This window comes from Muscardinus avellanarius (assembly GCF_963383645.1).
Source record: "Muscardinus avellanarius genome assembly, chromosome: 1".
NCBI classification, from domain to species: domain Eukaryota; kingdom Metazoa; phylum Chordata; class Mammalia; order Rodentia; family Gliridae; genus Muscardinus; species Muscardinus avellanarius.
This window is the reverse complement of record NC_137786.1, coordinates 232,076,967-232,097,936: the sequence shown is the minus strand read 5'-3', so window position 1 is coordinate 232,097,936 and position 20,970 is coordinate 232,076,967. Positions and strand designations below refer to the sequence as shown.

The window sequence follows — 20,970 nt, the reverse complement described above, 5'->3', positions numbered from 1 at the left end:
CAAATATGCTGTGAGCAAGCCTAAATTTACCTGTGGGTGTATGTCACCTGCTCAATTCCCAGGGGAAAGCTGTGAGGACAAAGGGGGATTTCTCCCTCCCTCTCTCTCTCTCTCTCTCTCTCTCTCTCTCTCTCTCTCTCTCTCTGGATTGAACCCAGGTGCATTATATCTCCAAGCTATACTCCCAGTCTTTTTTTTGTTTGTGTGATTTTTTTTTTTGTTTTATTTTTTTGTTTTTGTTTTGCGGGTCTGGGGATGAAACCCAGAGGCATTCTACCTCCAAGCTACACCCCCCGCCCAATTTTTTATTCTTTATTTTGAAACTGGGTCTCACTGAGTTGCAGAGGGCCTCACTATGTAGCTGGGGCTGTCGGCAAACCGCAGTACTCTGGTCCAGCCTGCCAAGTGCTAGGATTACAAGTATGCGCCACCATGCCAGGCTTTGTTTGATTGTTTTTTTGTTTTTTGGTGGTACTGGGGTTCCTGGAAACCCTTCTACTTCCGGGCTACACTCCCAGACCTATTTTATACTTTTTTATTTGGAAACAGGATCTCTTAAACCAGCACAGCTGGCTTCAAACCTGCACGATCCTCCTGTCTCTGCCTCCCAAACTCAGGGATTACAAATGTGCACCACCACGCCCGGCTTTGATTTGTTTTTAAATATTCTCGCTAAACAGGTCATGGTGGCAAATGCTTGTAATCCTAGTACTTGGGAGGCTGAGACAAGATCACAGATTTGAAGACTCAGCAAGTAGTAAGACTCATCAACCTAGCCAGACCCTGCTTTCAAATAAGAAATAAAATTGGGCTGTGGTTCTAGCTCAGAGGTAGAATAGAATGCCTCTGGGTTCAATCCACAGTATCATTAAAAAAAAAAAAAAAAAAAAAAAAGCTGGGCTTGGTGGCACACAGTTTGTAATCTCCACACTTGGGAGGCTGAGACAGGAGGATGGCGCAGGTTCGAAGCCAGCCTCAGCTACTTAGTGAGGCTCTCAGCAACTTAGTGAGACCCTGTTTCCAAATAAAATATAAAATAGGGCTGGGTTCCACCCCCAGTAACAAAAAAACCAATCGAAATAGTGCTAGGGGTGTAGCCTGGAGGTAAAATGCAATCCTCAGTGCCACCAAAAAAAAAAACCACTGTGACCTGACTGTCACTGTGGCACACACCTGTAACTGTAGCACTTGAGAGACCAAGAAAGGAAGATCAGAGGTTTGAGACCAGCAGGAAGTAATTTAGAGAGACCCACTTGTAATCCCCGTGCTTGGGAGGCAGAGACAGGAGAAATGCACAGGTTCGAAGCCAGCCGCGCTGGCCTAAGAGACCCTGTTTCCAAATAAAATATAAAATAGGTCTGGGAGTGAGTGTAGTCCAAAGGTAGAAGGGTTCCATACCCAGTACCACCAAAAATAAATAAATAAAATAAATAAAAGTAAAAAGGGCTGGGGTGTAGCAGAGTAGCTCAGAGGTAGAAAGCCCCTGAGTTCCATCCCCATTACCAATTTTTTTTTTTTTCAGCTCTGGGGATGGAACCCAGGGCCATTCAACCTCCAAACTACACCCCCTGCCCTATATTTTTTTTGTATGTGTGGGGTACTAGGGGTGGAACCCAGAGGCTTTCTACCTCCAGGCTATACTCCCAGACCTATTTTATATTTTATTTGGAAACAGGGTCTCACTAAGTAGCTGAGGCTGGCTTCGAACTTGTGCGATCCTCCTGTCTCAGCCTCCCAAGCGCTAGGATTACAAGTGTGCACCACCACGCCCAGCTGTCCTATTTTTCTTTAATTCATTATTTTGAAACAGGGTCTCACTAAGTTGTGGAGGGCCTCACTAAGTAGCTGAGGCTGTCCGCGAACCGTGATCCTCCGGTCTCAGCCTCCCGAATGCTGGGATTACAAGTGTACGCCACAACGCCCGGCTCAATGTATTTTTATATTTTAATTTTTATTCTTAATTAATTAATTAATTTTTTTGTGGTACTGGGGATAGAACCCTTCTCTGGGCTATACTCCCAAACCTATTTTATAATTTTATTTGGAAACAGGGTCTCTTAAGCCAGTGAGGCTGGCTTCGAACCTGCGCGATCCTCCTGTCTCAGTCTCCCAAGCCCAGGGATTACAAGCGTGCGCCACCATGCCCGGCTTTATTTTTATTTTTATTTTTATTCTTTTTTTTTAGTACTGGGGATGGAACCCAGGGGCATTTTACCTCCGAGCTACACTCCCAGCCTGATCTTTCTTTCTTTCTTTTTTTGTGGGTGTGGGGATTGAACCCACGAGTATTCTACCTCCGAGCTACACCACCTGCCCTATTTTTTATTCTTTATTTTGAAACAGGGTCTCACTGAGTTGCAGAGGGCCTCACTAAGTAGCTGAGGCTGTCCGTGAACTGCAATCCTCCAATCTCAGCCTCCCCAATGATGGGATTACAAGCACATGCCGCCACCCTGCCCGGCTATTCTTTATTTTGAATCTGGGTCTCACTGAGTTGCAAAGGGCCTCACTAAGTAGGAGCTAAGGTTGCCCTCGAACCTGCGATCCTCCTGTCTCAGCCTCCCAAATGCCAAATTACAAGAGTGGCCATCACGCCCTGCCCAACACCGCTTTTCTGACGCTGATATTATTGTGGTTATATAGAAAATCCTTGTTTGGAGGAAATATATATCAAAGCCCTTGGAAGATACATCAACAACTGCCTCTGAAATGGTCCAGAAGAAAAAGCTTCTGCCGCCCCCATCCCCGAAGCTTCGGCCTCTCCCTGAGCTCCTGCCCATAAGCTTAGGAGAAGCAGCCAGATCAGACCCTGTCCTGCCTTTTGGAAGCGCTGACGCTGTGGCCACTCACTCTGTAACCTCGCAGTGACCTCTCTGAGGACACCCAGGAGAGCCAGTTCTTCTAGTCTAATAGCTAAGAAAAGCTTCACTTTCCCTGGGGAACTGGCATTCTTTTCCCTCTTACTCAAATTCTGTGGTGTGTGTGGTGTGGGGGGTGCTGGGGATGGAACCCAGGGGCAATCTACCTCCAAGCTATACCCCAGCCCTATTTTATTTTTATTTAGAAACAGGGTCTCACTGGGTTGATGAGAGTCTCACTACTTGCTGAGGCTGTCCTCGAACTTGTGATCTTCCTGTCTCAGCCTCCCAGGTACTGGGACTACAGGCCTGTGCCGGTCACATGCGAGCAAGTGCTCTCCAACTGAGCGACACCCAGCCTTCTTTCTCTTTTATGTTATTGGTTCTGCTCCTACTGAAAGCGAAGCCTGCATGGACGGAGGCGGGGTCAGCTCTCACCTCCCCTCCATGGCGGCGATGGTCTCCAGCAGGGGTGCGTTGCGGGTCTCGGACAGGAAGCAGAGGACGGCCAGCCCGGCCAGGATGGAGGTGGCGCCGAAGCCCAGGGACGGCAGGACGGGGCTCAGCTCCCCGAGCGTGGTGACCAGGGGCGCCGCCAGGCCCCCGACGCGGGCGCTGACCGAGGCCAAGCCCATCCCCATCTGCCTGCGGAGGGAGGGTGCGCGGTCAGCCGCAGGACCCCGCCCCAGGGGCCAGGCTCCCAGCCCGCCGCCCCCGGCCCAGGCCCACCTGATCTCCGTGGGGTACAGCTCACCCGTGAACAGGTACACGCAGATGAAGGAGCTGGCCAGGCAGCCCTTGCCCAGCGCCGCCTGGGCCGTGCGCAGGGCCTGCATGTCTAGACCGGAGGGTGGAGGTCAGGAGCCCTGGTGAGGGGAAGTGCGCGCAGCCCCCCAGAGGACCACCGCTCCCCACCGCGCCCCAGAGTGTGGAGTCCTCTCTCTCTTTCTCTCCTCTTCTCTCTGTGTTTGTAGTAGTGGGGATTGTTCTACCACTGAGTTACACACTCCAGCCCTATTTATTTATTTATTTATTTATTTACTTATTTATTTATTTAGCAGTACTGGGGATGGAAGCCAGGGGCATTCTATCTCTGAGCTATATCCCCAGCCTAGCCTTATTTTTTATTCTTTATTTTGAACTAGGCTCTCACTGAGTTGCAAAGGGCCTCACTAAGTAGCTGAGGCTGTCTGAAAACCTAGATCCTCCTTGTCTCAGCCTCCCGAATGCTGGGATTACAAGTGTGTGCCACCATGCCCAGCTCTCCAGCCCTATTTTATTTTAATTTATTCATTTATTTATTTATTTTGTGGTGCTTGGGGTGGAACTCAGGGGCTTTTCTACCTCCAGGCAACACTTCCAGATCTATTTTATATTTTATTTGGAAACAGGGTCTCACTAAGTTGCTGAGGGCCTCACTAAGTAGCTGAGGCTGGCTTCGAACCTGTGCCATCCTCCTGTCTCGGCCTCCCAAGCACAGGGATTACAAGTGTGAGCCACCACGCCTGGCTTTTTTTTTAATTATTATTTTGAAATAGGGCCTCACTAAGTTGCTGAGGCTGGCCTCTGACCTGCTCCTCCTGTCTCAGCCTCCCAAGTACTGGGATCGCAGCCCTGTGCCGCCTGCCTGGCTAGCCTCCTCCCTCTCTGATCACGCATCACTGAGGTCAGCGGGGAGGCAGTATAAGCCCTGCTGTGAAGCCTGGGTGACTTGGGCGCTGTAATCATCTCTGAGCCTCCCTGTTCTCATCTGTCAGATGAGGAAAAGCCAGCACCTGCTTCATGAGGCTGGCGGACAGTGGACCGCACGCCATGGGTGCAGGCGCTCAGTATCAGGTAAATATGTGCTTCAGTATCATTATTAATATGCTGGTTCTGCTGTTGTTTATATGTCGCAAAACCTTGATTGAAAGGTTCCACATCGCCGGGCGTGGTGGCGCACGCTTGTAATCCCCGCGCTTGGGAGGCGGAGACAGGAAGATCGCGCAGGTTCGAAGCCAGCCGCGGGTGCTGGCTTAGGAGACCCTGTTTCCAAATAAAAATGTAAAAATAGGTCTGGGAGTGTAGCCCGGAGGTAGAAGGGCTTCCAGGAACCCCAGTACCACCAAAAAAAAAAAAAAAAAAAAAAAAAAAAAAAAAAAAAAAAAGAAAGGTTCCACATCTGGATGATGGTCAAGGAAATTGTGGTACTTGCCTGGGCGTGATGGCACATGCTTGTAATCCCAGTACTTGGGAGGCTGAGACAGGAGGATTGCAGCCAGCTTCAACAATTTAGTGAGGCTCTCAGCAACCTAGTGAGGCCCTGTTTCCAAATAAGAAATAAAATCAGGCCAGGCCCATAACTTGGAGGTAGAATGCCTCTCTGTTCAATCTCCAGTACTAAAAAAAAAAAAAAAAATAGATATCAATGATGGTACCTCCTCTGGATTTATGGCAGCTCTGGCTGCACACTGGAATCGGGTGGGAAGATTCTATAAAACACCCACACCTGGACCCTACCCTACATCATTATATTAAAATCTCTCTAGCCGGGCGTGGTGGCGCACGCTTGTAATCCCTGTGCTTGGGAGGCAGAGACAGGAGGATCGCACAGGTTCGAAGCTAGCCCCGCGCGCTGGCTTAGGAGACCCTGTTTCCAAATAAAAATGCAAAAATAGGTCTGGGAGGGTAGCCCGGAGGTAGAAGGGCTTCCAGGAACCCCAGTACCACCAAAAAAAAAAAAAAATCTCTCAAGAATGGGCTCAAGTTTGTCTGTACCAGGGATTGAACCCAGAGGCATTCCACCTCTGAGCTACACCCCCAGCCCGTGTTGAATGACTGTGTGTGTGCGTGCATGCATGTGTGTGTGTGTGTTACTGAGGATTGAACCACAGAGCTTCCTGCCTCCAGGCTGCACCCTCAGCCATTATTATTATTATTATTATTATTATTATTATTATTATTACTATTGTGGTACTGGGGTTCCTGGAAGCCCTTCTACCTCTGGGCTACACTCCCAGACCTATTTTTATATATTTTATTTGGAAACAGGGTCTCCTAAGCCAGCGCGCACGGCTGGCTTTGAACCTGCGTGATCCTCCTGTCTCTGCCTCCCAAGTGTGGGGATTACAAGCGTGCGCCACCACGCCCGGCGCCCTTATTATTTTTGTATCAGTACTTGCTGAGGCTATCCTTGAAACGGAGATCCTCCTGTCTCAGCCTCTTAAGTACTGAGATTACAGGGGTACACTACCGTGCCTGGCCCAAACAGTGGGTTTGTTTTTTTATTTGTTCATTTATTGGTACTGGGGATTGAAGCCAGAGACATTCTACCTCTGAGCTGTACCCTCAGGGTACAGGGTCTTGCTTGGTTGATGGGAGTCTCACTACTTGCTGAGGCTGTCCTCGAACCTGTGATCCTCCTGTCTCAGCCTCCTGAGTACTGGGATTACAGGTGTGTCACCATGCCCCTGTCTAGTCTCCTTGTCAAGAGTGTCGTGATCTGGGGCAAACTCATGTCCTTGGTAGATCCCCTTCACTCCGCTGACACTAGGAACTAAGTTCTTAATAAAAACTCAACTAATCCATAGTCTTTTTCTTTCTTTCTTTCTTTTCTTTTCTTCTTTCTTTCTTTCTTTCTTTCTCTCTTTCTTTCTTACTTTCTTTTTTTGGTGGTACTGGGGTTCCTGGAAACCCTTCTAACTCCGGGTTACACTCCCAGACCTATTTTATATTTTATTTGGAAACAGGGTCTCTTAAGTCAGCGCGGCTGGCTTCAAACCTGTGCCATCCTCCTGTCTCCGCCCCCCAAGTGCAGGGATTACAAGTGTGCGTCACCACGCCCGGCTCTTTTTCTTTCCAGATCCAGAAAATAACACTCCTCAGCCCTCAGCCTTGCTCCCTCGTGGCACGTGTGGCCCGCCAGCCCCTAGAACCTGTGTCTCTGTGCCCTGGCGGGTGGGCGGAGCAGAGCGATGGCTTACCCTCAGGCACAAACATGTTGGCGATGACCATGATCCCGGCCAGGATGAGGAAGGAGGCCACGGTGGCCCGGCGGCCCACGTAAATCATGGTGGCGGTGGCCACCAGCATGGCAGGGATGTCAGTGATCCCAAACAGAGCCTGGACCAGGTAGAGGCTGAGCCCGAACTTCTGCAAGTCCATGGCCAGCCCGTAGTAAGCCAGAGAGTTGGAGAACCTGAGGAAGGTGGCAGATGGTCCTGCTTCATCCCATGGCTCGCTGTCCTGGGCCCACGGCAGGGGACACAGGATGGACGCCATAGGACTGCTCTCCTTGGGGGGTTAAAATGGCCTAACTTCCCACGACATCCCCTCTTGGTCTCCTAAGTCTCTGACTTTGGCCTTGAAGCCCTGACTTCTCCCTTCACATCTCTATCCAACCACCCGCTCCCCCAAGTCCAGCCCACGTCTCCAGGCGTTCCTGTCAGCCCCACTTCAGCACTGAAATTGTAGCAGCATTGAAAAATAAAAATAGAGCTGGGTGGCGCCAGGCGTGGTGGCTCCCAGCGCTTGGGAGGCTGAGACAGGAGGATCACACAGGTTCAAAGCCAGCCTCAGCTACTTAGTGAGGCTCTCGGCAACTCAGTGAGACCCTGTTTCCAAATAAAATAGCAAATAGGTCTGGGAGTATAGCCTGGAGGTAGAAAGCCTCTGGGTTCCATCCACAGCACCACAAAAATAAATAAATAAATAAATAAATAAATAATAAAATAGAGCTGAGTGTGGTGGCGCATGCTTGTAAGCTCAGTACTTGGGAGGCTGAGACAGGAGGATCGCAGGTTCCTGGCCAGTCTCAGCAACTGGTGAGGCCTTCTGCAACTTAGCCTGGAGTTATAGCTCAGAGGTAGAATATATCTGAATTTCATTATCCATATCATAAATAAAGTAGTATTTACAGAATGAACAATTTACTAAACTATAATCCAAATAATATATATATATATATATATATATATATATATATATATATATGTCTATATAAATAAATTCCTTGTATTTTTATTGGTGGTTCTGGGGATTGAACCCAGGGGCAATCTACCTCTAAGCTACACCCCCACCCCTTTTTTGTTCTGAAACAAGGTCTCACTAAATTTCCAGGTCTGACCCCAAACCTGTGATCCTCATGTCTCAGCCTCCCAAGTACTGATATTACAGGCATGTGCCACCATGTCCAGCTTATATAAATAAACAATTTTTTTTGCAGTATTGGGCATTGAACCCAGGGGCATTCTACCTCCAAGTGACACCCCAGACCTACTTTTTATTCTTTACTTTGATACAGGGTCTCACTAAGTTGTGGAGGGCCTCACTAAGTAGCTGAGGCTGGCCGCGAACCACGATTCTCCTGTCTCGGCCTCCTAAGTACTGGGATTACGACCGTGTGCCACCACGCCCGGCTTCCTTTTTTATTTTGAGACAGGGTCTCACTAAGTTGTCCAGGATGGCCTCAAACCTCTGATCCTCTTAGCTAAACGTCCCAAATATGGGGATTATAGGCGAGCACCCGTGCACGAAGCTAAGATTTTTTTCTTTTTCAGTTTCTTCCTTTAGGCTGTGTCAGCTCCAGTCTAAGGCATGGGGACTGCCTTCTGTTTTTATCTGTTTTACATCCTCATGCCTCAGTACCTTTGGAATTTCTTTTTGCTCACATGGAAAATTCAATTAATCATCTTTTTTTTTTTTGTCTTTTCAATACAGGGGATTGAACCCTGGGGCATTCTACCTCTGAGCTACACCCCCAGCCCTAGTTTTTATTTATTTTGAAAGAGGGTCTCACTAAGTTGCAGAAGACCTCACTAAGTAGCTGAGGCTGGCCAAGAACCTGCGATCCTCCTGTCTTAGCCTCCCAAGTACTGGGATTACAAATGTGCATTACCACGCCTGGCTGGATTAACCTTTTTTTTTTTTTTTTTTTGGTGAAACTGGGGATCAAACCCAGGGTGCTTTCTACCTCTGAGTTACACTCCCTGCCCTATTTTTTATTCTTCATTTTGAAACAGGCTCTCACTAAGTTGTGGAGGGCCTCACTAAGTAGCTGAGGCTGGCCGGGAACCTGTGATCCTCCTGTCTCAGCTCCCAAGTACTGGGATTACAAGTGTGTGCCACCACGCCCCGGCTGGATTATTTATCTTTTAAAACTCACCAAATAACCAAGTGTGGTGGTGCACACTTGCAATCTCAGTATTTGGGAGGCTGAGATAGGAGGATTGCAGGTTTGCAGCTAGCCTCAGCAACTTGATTAGAAACTGTTTAAAAAAAAAGAATAAAATTGGGCTGGGGTTATAGCTTGGAGGTAGAATGCCCTTGGGTTCCATCCTCAGTACCATAAAAACAAAAACATAAACAAAAAACCCCTCACCAAATGCAACTCTGCGGGGAGCCTTCAGCAGCCCCAGGAGAACTGTCACTGGGACACTTGGCACATTACATATACATTATCTCCCTTTCCGTTCCCTTCTGGACCCGGACATGTGTTTTCAGAGCAGATACTTCCCAGAATCGCCGGAGAGCCCCAGGGTCATGTATAAGATGGGACGAGGTGCATTCTGGGGAAGCTGCCTGGGTGATTGCAGTGACCCCCCCCCCAGGTGAGACCCACTGCCCAGAGGCGGGCTCCTTAGGTCTCACCTCTCACGCATCTCAGCGCCCAAGAAGAGGCCACGTGCCAAAAGGGCACTTGGGATGAGATGGGATTTGCCAGGGTCACCAGCTTGTCGCATGGGGAGCATTTCAGGACAGAGTTTGTCAGTGGCGGCAGAAAGCATGCCTCTGCCTCCAGCCATAGTCTTGGGCGTGACTCCTCACCTACCAGACCACCATGAGGCAGCAGGTGACCTTGCGGATGGCCGGCGTTCGGAAGAGGTCCATGATGGAGTTGGAGGTGCGGACACTTGCAAACTCGCTCTGGATGTAGGAGCTCAGCATCTGGGTGAGGAGTGTGTAATGGACAGTGAGGGACCTGAGGCCCGCGTCCCTGCTGGGACAGCCTCGTCGGAGGGAAGAAGAGCCTCGCTGTGCTTCCTGACGACATGGCCGGCTCCAGTCTTCATCACAGAACTGATGGCCCTCAGCGGGCTGTTTGCAGGGCCTTGGGACCCAGCTGAGGCTTCCACATGTGCCCCAACTCTCCTGAGGTTCTGTGGTTTTGGAGTACCCTCACCACATTACTGACTTGGAGACAGACAGGGTCAGACCGGGGTGAAAGGTTCTGAGTGGGCCTGTAAATTACCTGACGCAATCAAACCAGTTCCTCACTGGCAAGAAAAAAAAATGAGACTTTTCCCCCCGGTACCCAAGAGCATTTTACCTCTGAGATACATCCCTAGACTATTTATTTATTTATTTATGTATTTATTTATTTATTGTGGTACTGGGAATGGAACCCAGCGGCATTCTATCTCCAAGCTACACCCCCAGCCCTATTTATTATTATTATTTTCAGTACTGGGGATGGAACCCAGGGGCATTCTATCTCTGAGCTACATCCCCAGCTCTATTTTTTTTATTCTTTTATTTTGAAACAAGGTCTCACTGAGTTGCAAAGGGCCTCATTAGTTCGCTGAGGCTGTCTACGAACCAGGATCTTCCATTCTCAGCCTCAATAATGCTGGGATTACAAGTGTACGCCACCATGCCCGGCTCTTTTATTCTTTATTTTGAAACAGGGTCTCACTGAGTTGCAAAGGGCCTCACTAAATAGCTTAGGCTGTTGGCGAACCCAGAACCTCCCATCTCAGCTTCCCAAATGCTGGGATTACAACCATGTGCGCCACCACGCCCAGTTCACTCTTTATTTTGGAACAAGGTCTCACTAAGTTGCGGAGGGCCTCACTAAGTAGCTGAGGCTGTCCGCGAACCTATGGTCCTCCTGATTCAGCCTCACAAGAAGTGGGATCACAAGTGTGCACCACCACGCCTGGCTAAATTTATTTTTAATAAATTTTGACTGGATGTCAACATGAATGAGGCTATTTCCCTGTTGCACAGATGGATACCCTAATGAACAAAGTCACTGAGTCATTCATGCCAGATCACACGCTGTTCAAGGATTCAACATCTCTCCTACACCAGACTTCCTTGCTATTTATCCCCTGCCTCTGCACCTGGATGACAGGTGAGTCCCGCAGCTGCCCAATCCTAGTATAGCCGGAAGCCGCTAGCTGGACAGGCCATCCCCAGCCTTCCTCCCGACACCCCTCTGACCTCCGCGCCCAGCCGCTGCCCTTCCTCCTTCCTCCCGTTCATCACTGCCACCTTCCGCAGGTTCTGCACGGCTTGCTGCGACTTGCCGTGAAGGAGGAGCCATCGGGAGGACTCTGGCAGCCACCTGGGACGGAGAGAAGGATGGGGAAGACCAGGGGCAGCTCATCCCCTGAACACACTTTCACCCACATCCACCTTTCAGACCCTAAACAAAGTTGCAGTGACCCTGCCTCGGGATCGGGAAGGTGGGGACATGCCACCTTCCCTGTCTTTGCAGCCATCAGACACTCACTGGAAGCTCTTTAGAGACTTTGACAGATTTTGCAATTGAATCTGATTCTGACCCTGGCTGTGTGGCCTTGAATAAGTCATGGACCCTCTCTGGGCAGTGTCTCAGTTTCCCTTATAAAATGTGACTGGGAGCAGGGCGTGGTGGCACACGCTTGTAATCCCAGCATTCGGGAGGCTGAGACTGGGGAATCACGGTTTGAGGGCAACCTCAGCTACTTAGTGAGGCCCTCTGCAATTCAGTGAGACCCTGTTTCAAAATAAAGAATAACCCAGGCGTGGTGCAATCCCTGCGCTTGGGAGGCAGAGACAGGAGGATCACACAGGTTCGAAGCCAGCCACACTGGCTTAAGAGACCCTGTTTCCAAATAAAAAGTATAAAAATAGGTCTGGGAGTGTAGCCCAGAGGTAGAAGGGTTTCCAGGAACCCCAGTACCACCAAAAGAAAAAAGAAAAAAAAAAAAAAAGAATAAAAAATAGGGCAGAGGGTGTAGCTTGGAAGTAGAATGCCCCTGAGTTCCATCCCCAGACCCACAATAAAATAAAATAAAATAAAATAAAATAAAATAAAATAAAATGTGACGGGGAACTGGGCATGGTGGAGCATACTTGTAATCCCAGCATTCGGGAGGCTGAGACCGGAGGATCACAGTTCAAAGATAGCCTCAGCTATTTAGGTCCTTTGTAACTCAATGAGACCCTGTTTCAAAAAAAAAAAATAGGGCTGGGTGTGTAGCTCGGAGGTAGAAGCCCCTGGGTTCCAGCCCCAGTGTCCCCCCACAATGCCCCAGGTTGCTGTGAGGCCCAGGAGTTGGGGGCAAGAGCACTCTAGTGACAACCCTTTTGGGGACCCCTCCCCCCTGCTCAGGAGCTTTGCTGCTTTTCCCGGTTTCTCTCGATTAAATCCTGAGTCCTAGGCGGGCGTGGTGGCACACACTTGTAATCCCAGCATTCAGGAGGCTGTGACAGGAGGATCGTGGTTCGTAGACAGCCTCAGCTACTACTTAGTGAGGCCCTTTGCAACTCACTGAGACCATTTCAAAATAAAGAATAAAAAAAAAGGGCTGGGGGTGTAGCTCGGAGGTAGAATGACCCTGGGTTCCATCCCCAGAACCATAAAATAAATAAATAAATAAATAAATAAATAAATAAATAAATCCTGAGTTCTGAAAAAAATACAATAAAATAACTAACAACCACTCGGTATGTCCCAGAGCCTCTTGGGAATGGGGAGTTTCACCAGAGCTTTCCTAAAGCCATCATGAGACAGAAGGCCTGTGGCCCATGAACACTTCTGCCCACTGTGTCCCCACCACGCCCAGCAAGTCCCAGCCACTGGGCATGCAGCCTCTCAGGGGGTCGGCTAAGCGCCGGGCCCCAGGGTGCCCCTCCCGACCCTCCCTGCTGGACATACCAAGAATAGAGGAAAAACAGCAGGAATGGAGCAGACACGGCCAGCTGCAGCTGCCGCCAGGGGCGGATGAGGTACGCCACAGCTGCCAGGATGAGCTGACCCAAGGTGAAGGAGTAGCCCAGCAGGATGCCCGCCACGGTCCGGCCCCGGGTGGGCATCCACTCCACCACTGCAGAAGAACGGCGGTGCTCAGCGGGGGCCGCTGCCCCTCCTTGCTTAACTCATCCCGCCCTCTGTGGCAACTTACACTCATTCCAAGATCCTTAGAGACGCGTCCAAGGTGTGTGCCTACCTTACTTCCACACCCAGGCGGATCAAAGAACATTCAATCAGGCCAGGCGTGGTGGCGCACGCTTGTAATCCCCGCGCTTGGGAGGCTGAGACAGGAAGATCGCATGGGTTCGAAGCCAGCCTCAGCTACTTAGTGAGGCTTTCAGCAACTTAGTGAGACCCTGTTTCCAAATAAAATATATATTAAAAAAAAAAAGGTCTGGGAGTATAGCCCAGAGGTAAAAAGCCTCACCCCCAGTACCACCAAAGAACATTCAACCACAAGAATGCTAGAGGAACCTTTTTTTTTTTTTGCAGTACTAGGGATAGAACCAGGGGCATTCTACCTCTGAACTCCACCCCCAGCCCTATTTTTTATTCTTTATTATGAAACAGGGGCTCACTGAGTTGCAAAGGGCCTCACTAAGTAGCTGAGGCTGGACAAAAATCTGCAATCCTCCTGTCTCAGCCTCCCAAGTACTGGGATTACCAGCGTGCACCATCACACCCAGCCTAGAAGAACTTTTGGGTAGATTTTTTTTTTTTTTTTTTTTTTGGTGGTACTGGGGTTCCTGGAAGCCCTTCTACCTCCGGGCTACACTCCCAGACCTATTTTATATTTTTGAAACAGGGTCTCTTATGCCAGCGCGGCTGGCTTCGAACCTGTGCGATCCTCCTGTCTCCGCCTCCCAAGCGCAGGGATTACAAGCGTGTGCACCACGCCCGGCTAGATTTTTTTAAAATAATCTTAGAATAGGGAAAAGGCCTTTCCAAAAAAATGTGATAAAACCCAGAAACAATAAAATGAAAATCCAGCAGGTTCAAATTCATAAAAAAGAAATGCCTACATTGGAAATATACAATATAAAAAAACACAATAAATTAGGTGTGGTGGTGCACACTTGTAATTCCAATACTTGGGAGACTGAGACAGGAGGATCGCAGGTTCTCAGCCAGCCTCAACTACATAGTGAGGCTCTCAGCAACTTAGTGAGATCCTGTTTCCAAATAAAATATAAAATAAGTCTGGGAGTATAGCCCAGAGGTAGAAAACCTCTGGGTTTCACCCCCAGTACCACCAAAAGCCCCCCCCAAAACCCCAAAGAAAAACAGAAAGACTACAAAATGAAATAAGGCTGGGAGTATAGCTCGGAGGTAGAATGGCCCTGGGTTTCATCCCCAGTATCACCAAAAAAAAAAAAAAAAAAAAAAAAAAAATTGATTCATCCATACAAAGCAGCCTTAATAAAACCAGGAGGACAGTTCTTTCCAGGGAGAGATGAGCCCATGGGCCAATCCACCATCAGGTCCTGCTGCTTCTCCCTGTGGGATTCGGCCGCATCTGTGTCCTCCTCGCCTCCTGTGCTGCCAGCCGGCCAGGTCAGCCTCTGCTGTGGCAGGGATGGCTGGGTGGCTTCTTACCTGGCGTCCCTGCTTCTGTTCTGATACCAAATGGCTGCAGCCTGGGGCATCTTGTCACGGCTCAGATTGTTAATCAGGTCAGGTCTCTGCTCAGCTCAGAATCCTCCAGACCTGCCCATTTCCTCTAATTTGAAGCCAAACTCGTTCAAGAGGCCACGAGGTCCCTCCGGAGCTGTCCTACCTCCCGACCTCCCTGCCACCGCCCCCCAACTCTGCTCCAGCACAGGGCCCCTTGCTCTCCACCCGCGGCCTGCACTCTCCCCTCAGGCCTCAGCCCTGGTTATTCCCAGTGTCTGGAATGTTCTACTCCTGATCTCCATGGAATTCTCTCCCTCAATTCCTTCAAGATTTGCTCAGATGACACTTTGTCAGTGAGGCCTTTCCTCGGAACATTCTTATTAAAATTGCAACCCCCTGAGCCAGGAGGCGTGATGGCACACGCTTGTAATCCCAGCATTTGGGAGGCTGAGACAGGAGGATCGCGGTTCTTGGCCAGCCTCAGCTACTTAGGCCCTTTGCAACACAGTGAGACCCGGTTTCAAAATCAAGACTGAAAAATAGGGCCGGGAGGTAGTTCAGAGGTAGAATGTCCCCGGGTTCCATCCCAGTAGTGGAAAAAAAAAAAAAAATTGTCGCCCCCTTTGCTGCACCCTGGCCTTTGCCTTTTTTTTTTTTTTTTTTTTTTTTTTTTTTTTTTTTGGTACTGGAGATGGAATCCAAGGGCATTCTACCTCTGAAATACACCCCAAACCCAATTTTATTAGCCAGCCATGGTAGTGCCCACTTGTAATTCTAGCATTTGGGAGGCTGAGACAGGAGGATCACATTTCTTTTCTTCTCCTCCTCCTCCTCCTCCTCCTCCTTCTTCTTCTTCTTCTTTTTGCATACTGGGGATGGAACCCAAGGGCATTCTACCTCCAAGCTACATCTCCGGCTCTATTTTTTATACTTTATTTTGAAACAGGGTCTCACTAAGTTGCAGAAGGTCTCACTAAGTAGCTGAGGCTGGCTTTGAACCTGTGCAGGAGGATCACATTTCATGGCCAGCCTCAGCTACTTATTTTATAGTATTTTATTTTGGGGTGCAGTACTGGGGATATATCCCAGGGCTATTCTACCTCTGAGCTACACTCCCAGCCCTATTTTTTATTGTTTGTTTGTTTGTTTGTTTTTGTGGTACTAGGGGTGGAACCCAGGGGCTTTCTACCTCCAGGCTATACTCCCAGACCTTTTTTATATTTTATTTGGAAACAGGGTCTCACTAAGTTGCTGAGAGCCTCACTAAGTAGCTAAGGCTGGTTTCGAGGATCCTGGGGATTAAATTTTTTTTTGAGCTGTGCACCCTTGTAATCTTAGCATTCAGGAGGTTGAGACAGGAGGATCGGGGTTCTAGGATATCCTCAGCTACTTAGTGAGGCTCTCTGCAACTCAGTGAGACCTTGTTTCAAAATAAAGAATGCTGGGCGTGGTGGCGCACGCTTGTAATCCCTGCACTTGACAGGCTGAGACAGGAGGATCGCACAAGTTCAAAGCCAGCCTCGGCTACTGAGTGAGGCTCTCATCAACTTAGTGAGACCCTGTTTCCAAATAAAGTATAAAATAGGTCTGGGAGTATGTTCTGGAGGTAGAAAAGCCCCTGTGTTCCACCCCCAGTACCACCAAAAAATAAAATGAATAAAGAAAGAAAGAATAAAAAATAGGGCTGGGAGCCGAGCGTGGTGGTACACGCTTGTCATCCCAGCACTCGGGAGGCTGAGACTGGAGGATCGCGGTTCACAGACAGCCTCAGCTACTTAGTGAGGCCCTCTGCAACTCAGTGAGACCCTGTTTCAAAATAAAGAATAAAATTGGTCTGGGGGTATAGCTCGGAAGTAGAATGCCCCTGGGTTCCATTTCCAGTACACACACACACACACACACACACACACACACACACACACACGGAATAAAAAATAGGGCTGGGGGTGTATCTCAGAGGTTGAATGATCCTGGACTCAATCATCAGCCTTTGAAACCTGGAGAACTCTATCTTTCTTTTTATTTTTTTATGTTGGTATTGGGGATTAAACTCAGAAGCGCTCCACCTCTGAACTACACCCCCAACCCTTTGTATGTTTTGTTTTGAAACCGGTCTCATTAGGTTGCTAAGAGTCTCACTACTTGCTGAGGCTGTCCTCAAATCTGCAATCCTCCTGTCTCAGCCTCCCAAGTACTGGCGTACAGGCGTGCACCACCACGCCTGGCATGAGCCCACCCTTATTAAATCCTCCTAAGTCGAGTTCAGCCCTGGGAAGCATCCTGTGTCTCTTGCCTCCGTGTTGTGTTCCAGCCACCTCTGCGTCCCGGCGCTAAGCCTGGCTCACAATAGGCTTTTAGTAAGTGGTTATTGTTAACTAACTCACAGAGGAAATCAAACCTAATCTTCTCAATTCACAGATGAGTAAACTGAAACCCAGACCAGAGGAAAGGCCGCCAGAGTCCACCGCTTGCTGCCAGCAGGGCCGCCCTCCCGCAGCCCAGGTCTCCCAAGCTCAGAGCACCTGTGGGAGGCTCGCGTTGAAGCCTGTCCGCCCCTGGGCTCCAGCCCCAGCCCACCCAGGCCGCTCCTTGGCAGGACTCACCCAGCGAGAGTGAGTTGAGTATGATGCCGGAGAAAGTCATTCCCATCAGGAACCGGAAGGCGCAGTAGGCGCTGAAGGAGTCGAAATAGGCCGTGGCGGCCCCCGAAATCGCCAGCTGCAGGTAGGACCAGACCAGGGGAGCCTTGCGGCCCAGCCTGAGCCCTCAGAAGGGAGCATGGTGTCAGGCTTCCAGGAGGCGGCAGCAGCGCCCCCCCCCACTGCCCGCCCGCCCCCTTCGGCTCTGTGTGTGTGTGTTGGGGGGCGATCAAGGAGACCCTGGGGTGCCATTCCTCAATACAGAACGTGCAAGGCCAGGACCCAGGCATCAAAGGCCGAGGTGGGTCAGGGAGGGAGAGACAGGTGTGGAAGAGGATTGGAGAGGAAGAGATTTCTTCCAGGTCAGGGAAGGTGGAAGAGATTCCGTGAAGACTGAGACAGGTGTGGAGGGTAGGGAGAGGGTCACTCTGCCGTTGTTGTGGCTGGAAGGACTCAGACCGGATCTCCCTGAGCCCGGGCTGCAGGAGCAGGACTCAGGGAGGCCAACTGTGGTGGGGAGGCTGGGGCGGGGTGGGAGGGGGCCAGGGCCAGGGTGGCAGGGTTAAAGGCACACTGGCCAGGGTGCTGCCCCATTGCAAATGAGGACCCGGGACCAGGGTGCACAGCCCTTGCTGGGTCAGGAGGGCAGAACGCCAAGAAGGGGTGGGAAGCATTTCTTCACATACACCCCACAACCCATCACTGGCTCACTCCTCTCTCCCTCTCTCTCTCTCTCTCTCTTTAAATTTTTTTCAGTACTGGGGATGGAACCCCGGAACATTCTACCTCCAAGCTACACCCCCAGCCCTATTTTTTATTCCTTATTTTGAAACAGGGGCTCACTGAGTTGCAAAGGGCCTCACTAAGTAGCTGAGGCTGTCCACAGACGTGGATCCTCCGGTCTCAGCCTCCCAAGTACTAGGATTACAAGCATGCGCCACCACACCCAGCTCCCCTAGCCCTTTTTATTCATTCCTTCTTTCTTTCTTTCTTTCTTTCTTTCTTTCTTTCTTTCTTTCTTTCTTTCTTTTCAGGTGGAACTGGGGATTGAATTCAGGGGCATTCTACCTTTGAGCTACATCTCCAGCCCTGTTTTTTATTTTTTATTTTGAAAGAGGGTCTCACTAAATTGCTGAGGGCCTCACTAAGTAGCTGAGGCTAGCCATGAAGCTGTGATCCTCCGGTCTCACCCTCCTAAGTACTGGAATTACAAGTATGCACCACCACACCTGGCTTTTATTTTTTAATTTGAAGCAGAATCTTACTAAGTTCCTGAAGCAATCATCCGGTCTCGGCCTCCAAAGTACAGGCTTCCATCACCACTTCTGCGATGTGCCAACTTTGTATAAAATGGGGGGTGAGTTGGGGAGAGACCGGGTATGGGAGGACTGGACTGGGGGTGTGTCTCAGTGGTAGAGTGTCCCTAGGCTCAATTCCTAGTACTGGAGGGGGGGGAGCCAGAAAAAAAAGAACTTGAGTGTTCTCACCATAGACAAATGTTACAGCCATTACGCTCATCCGATCATTACACAATACACAGATTCACTGAAACACCACCTGTACCCCACAAATATGTACAACTATTCTGTGTCAATCAAAAGTAAAAAAAAAAAGTTAAAAACTAAAAATATCTCTGCTTGGAGACATAAAAACTGGGCTGCCCAGCCAGGCACAATAGTGCATGCCCATAGACCCAGGCACCGCTGGATGTGGTGGTGCACGCTTTTAATCCCAGTACTTGGGAGGCTGAGACAGGAGGATCGCCAGGTTCAAAGCCAGCCTCAGTCTTAGTGAGACGGTGTTTCCAAATAAAACACAAAAGAGGTCTGGGACTGTAGCTTAGAGGTTGAAAGCCCCTGGGTTCTATTCCCAGCAGCATAAGAAATAAATAAATAAATAAACCCAGGTACTTGGGTGGCTGAAGCAGAAGGATCACATTTTTGAGACCCTGTCTCCAAGAAAGTAAAAAGGCTGGGTGTAATTTTGTGATAGAGTGCCCCTGGGTTCAATCCCCAGTACTGCTAAAAAAAAGAAAAAAGTAAAAAAAGCAAAAAGAAAAAAAAGAAAGAAAGAAAAAGTAAAAACTGAGCATGTTGGTACACACCTGAAATCCCAGCATTTAGGAGCCAAGATGAAGATCTCAGGTTCAAGGCCAGCCTCAGCAGTTTAGTGAGACCCTCAGCAACTCAGCAAGACCCTGTTTCAAAACAAAAAAAATATGGCTGGGCGTGGTGGTGCACCTTGTAATCCCCGCGCATGGGAGGCTGAGACAGGAGGATTGCGCAGGTTCAAAGCCAGCCTCAGCTGCTTAGTGAGGCTCTCAGCAATGTAGTGAGAACCAGTTTCCAAATAAAATATAAAATGGGTCTGGAGTATAATCCGGGGGTAGAAAGCCTCTGAGTTCCACCCCCAGTACCACCAAAATAATAATAATATAATAATAATAATAATAATAATAATAATAATAATAAAACAAAACAAAACATATGAAGGGCTGGGGGTAGCTGGGAGGAAGAATGTGCCTGGGTTCAATCCTTAGTACCAAAAAGAAGTAGCAGGTGGAGGAGGAGGAGGAGGAGGAGGAGGAGGAGGAGGAGGAGGAGGAGAAACTGGGCTGCCACTGGACTTTCTAGAGATAGGACAGGGGTGGGAAAGGTCTGTCCTCTGCCCCCAAAGCTCTTTTGTACCTTTTGGAATTTTGAACGATGTGAACATATATATGAACGTATACACGAGTGACCTTTTGTAAAGAGAAACTAGCGCGGAGGCCTGGGGCTTTCCGGCCCTCGCTGGGCTGCTGGGACCCCAAAGGCTCACCTGTCTGCCAGGCTGCCAAACACCGCAGCGCCCACCAGCACCCCAGCCATATAGATGGACTGAGCCAGGTCACGGAGGGTGCGGGCCTCACACACCAGGTCCCACTGTGAGGGGAGAGAGGACCACGCTTGGCCTCGGCCTCGGGCAGCAGCCCCCCAATCCCCCGGTCCCCTCTGACCTCCATCACGATGGTGGATGGGAAAACGCTGCGGTCGTAGACCCAGCCGTCCCTGCAGCTCTCCGTGACTGCGCCCTGGACAGAGGTGTTGGGGCTCAGAAGGGCCCACTGAGGCTCCTTGTAGCGCTGGCACGGCTCAGGGACCCCGTGCTGGTCCAGGGGTATGGTGGCCCTCAGCCAGGCCCTCGAGTTGTTGGTGGCGGCCTGGCTGTGGTTAGCAGGGTGCTGGCAGTGGTGGGGGGGCACTGCAGCCGTGAAGTTCTGCAGGAAGTTGTGGCAGGCCAGCAGGCCGCAGGGCAGCAGCAGCAGCGCTGTGTAGACGAGCTGGAAGCGGCCTACGCCGCCCAGGGCGTCCAGCAGGTCTGTGAAGGCCATGGCCTCCCCACCGGCCTATTGGGAGGCCCAGCCTGCCTATGTAAGGGCTGGGGAGGGACTGGGAGGTGACCGGGTCAGGCCAGGGGTCAAGGCCAGGAGTCTGGTTACACCTCCCAGGAGGCCTCAAGTGTCCCCACATCTGCAGGGCTCCCTCCCCCAAGCCCTTTCTCCAGGTCTCCTCTATCTCACAACTTCCCAGCTAGAAAATCTAGAGGGCGGTCGGGCATGGAGGCTGAGACAGGAGGATTGCAGGTTTGTGACCAGCCTCAGCTAATTAGTGAGGCCCTTTGCAACTCAGTGAGACCCTATTTCAAAATAAAGAATAAAAATAGGGCTGGGGGTGTAGCTTGGAGGTAGAATGTCCCTGGGTTCCATCCCCAATACCACAAAGAAAAAGAAAAGAAGGAAGGAAGGAAGGAAGGAAGGAAGGAAGGAAGGAAGGAAGGAAGGAAAGAAAGAAAGAAAGAAAGAAAGAAAGAAGGAAGGAAA

The 20,970-nt window shown here is 49.9% G+C and overlaps 1 protein-coding gene across 1 annotated transcript in view; it reads right to left on the bottom strand.

Annotated features, from left to right (window-relative positions):
* LOC308261002 (solute carrier family 22 member 20-like) overlaps positions 1-20,481 on the bottom strand; it is a gene marked incomplete at both ends in the record, with an annotated part of 29,598 nt that extends 9,117 nt beyond the window's left edge. Inside the window, 9 exons of the mRNA XM_080692692.1 lie at positions 3,297-3,503; positions 3,588-3,696; positions 6,821-7,035; positions 9,667-9,782; positions 11,061-11,184; positions 12,763-12,931; positions 17,076-17,230; positions 19,929-20,032; positions 20,107-20,481. Coding sequence (XP_080548818.1) covers positions 3,297-3,503; positions 3,588-3,696; positions 6,821-7,035; positions 9,667-9,782; positions 11,061-11,184; positions 12,763-12,931; positions 17,076-17,230; positions 19,929-20,032; positions 20,107-20,481 — 1,574 coding nt within the window. The remainder of the gene's footprint in view (positions 1-3,296; positions 3,504-3,587; positions 3,697-6,820; positions 7,036-9,666; positions 9,783-11,060; positions 11,185-12,762; positions 12,932-17,075; positions 17,231-19,928; positions 20,033-20,106) is intronic.
* Positions 20,482-20,970: the final 489 nt, after the last annotated feature.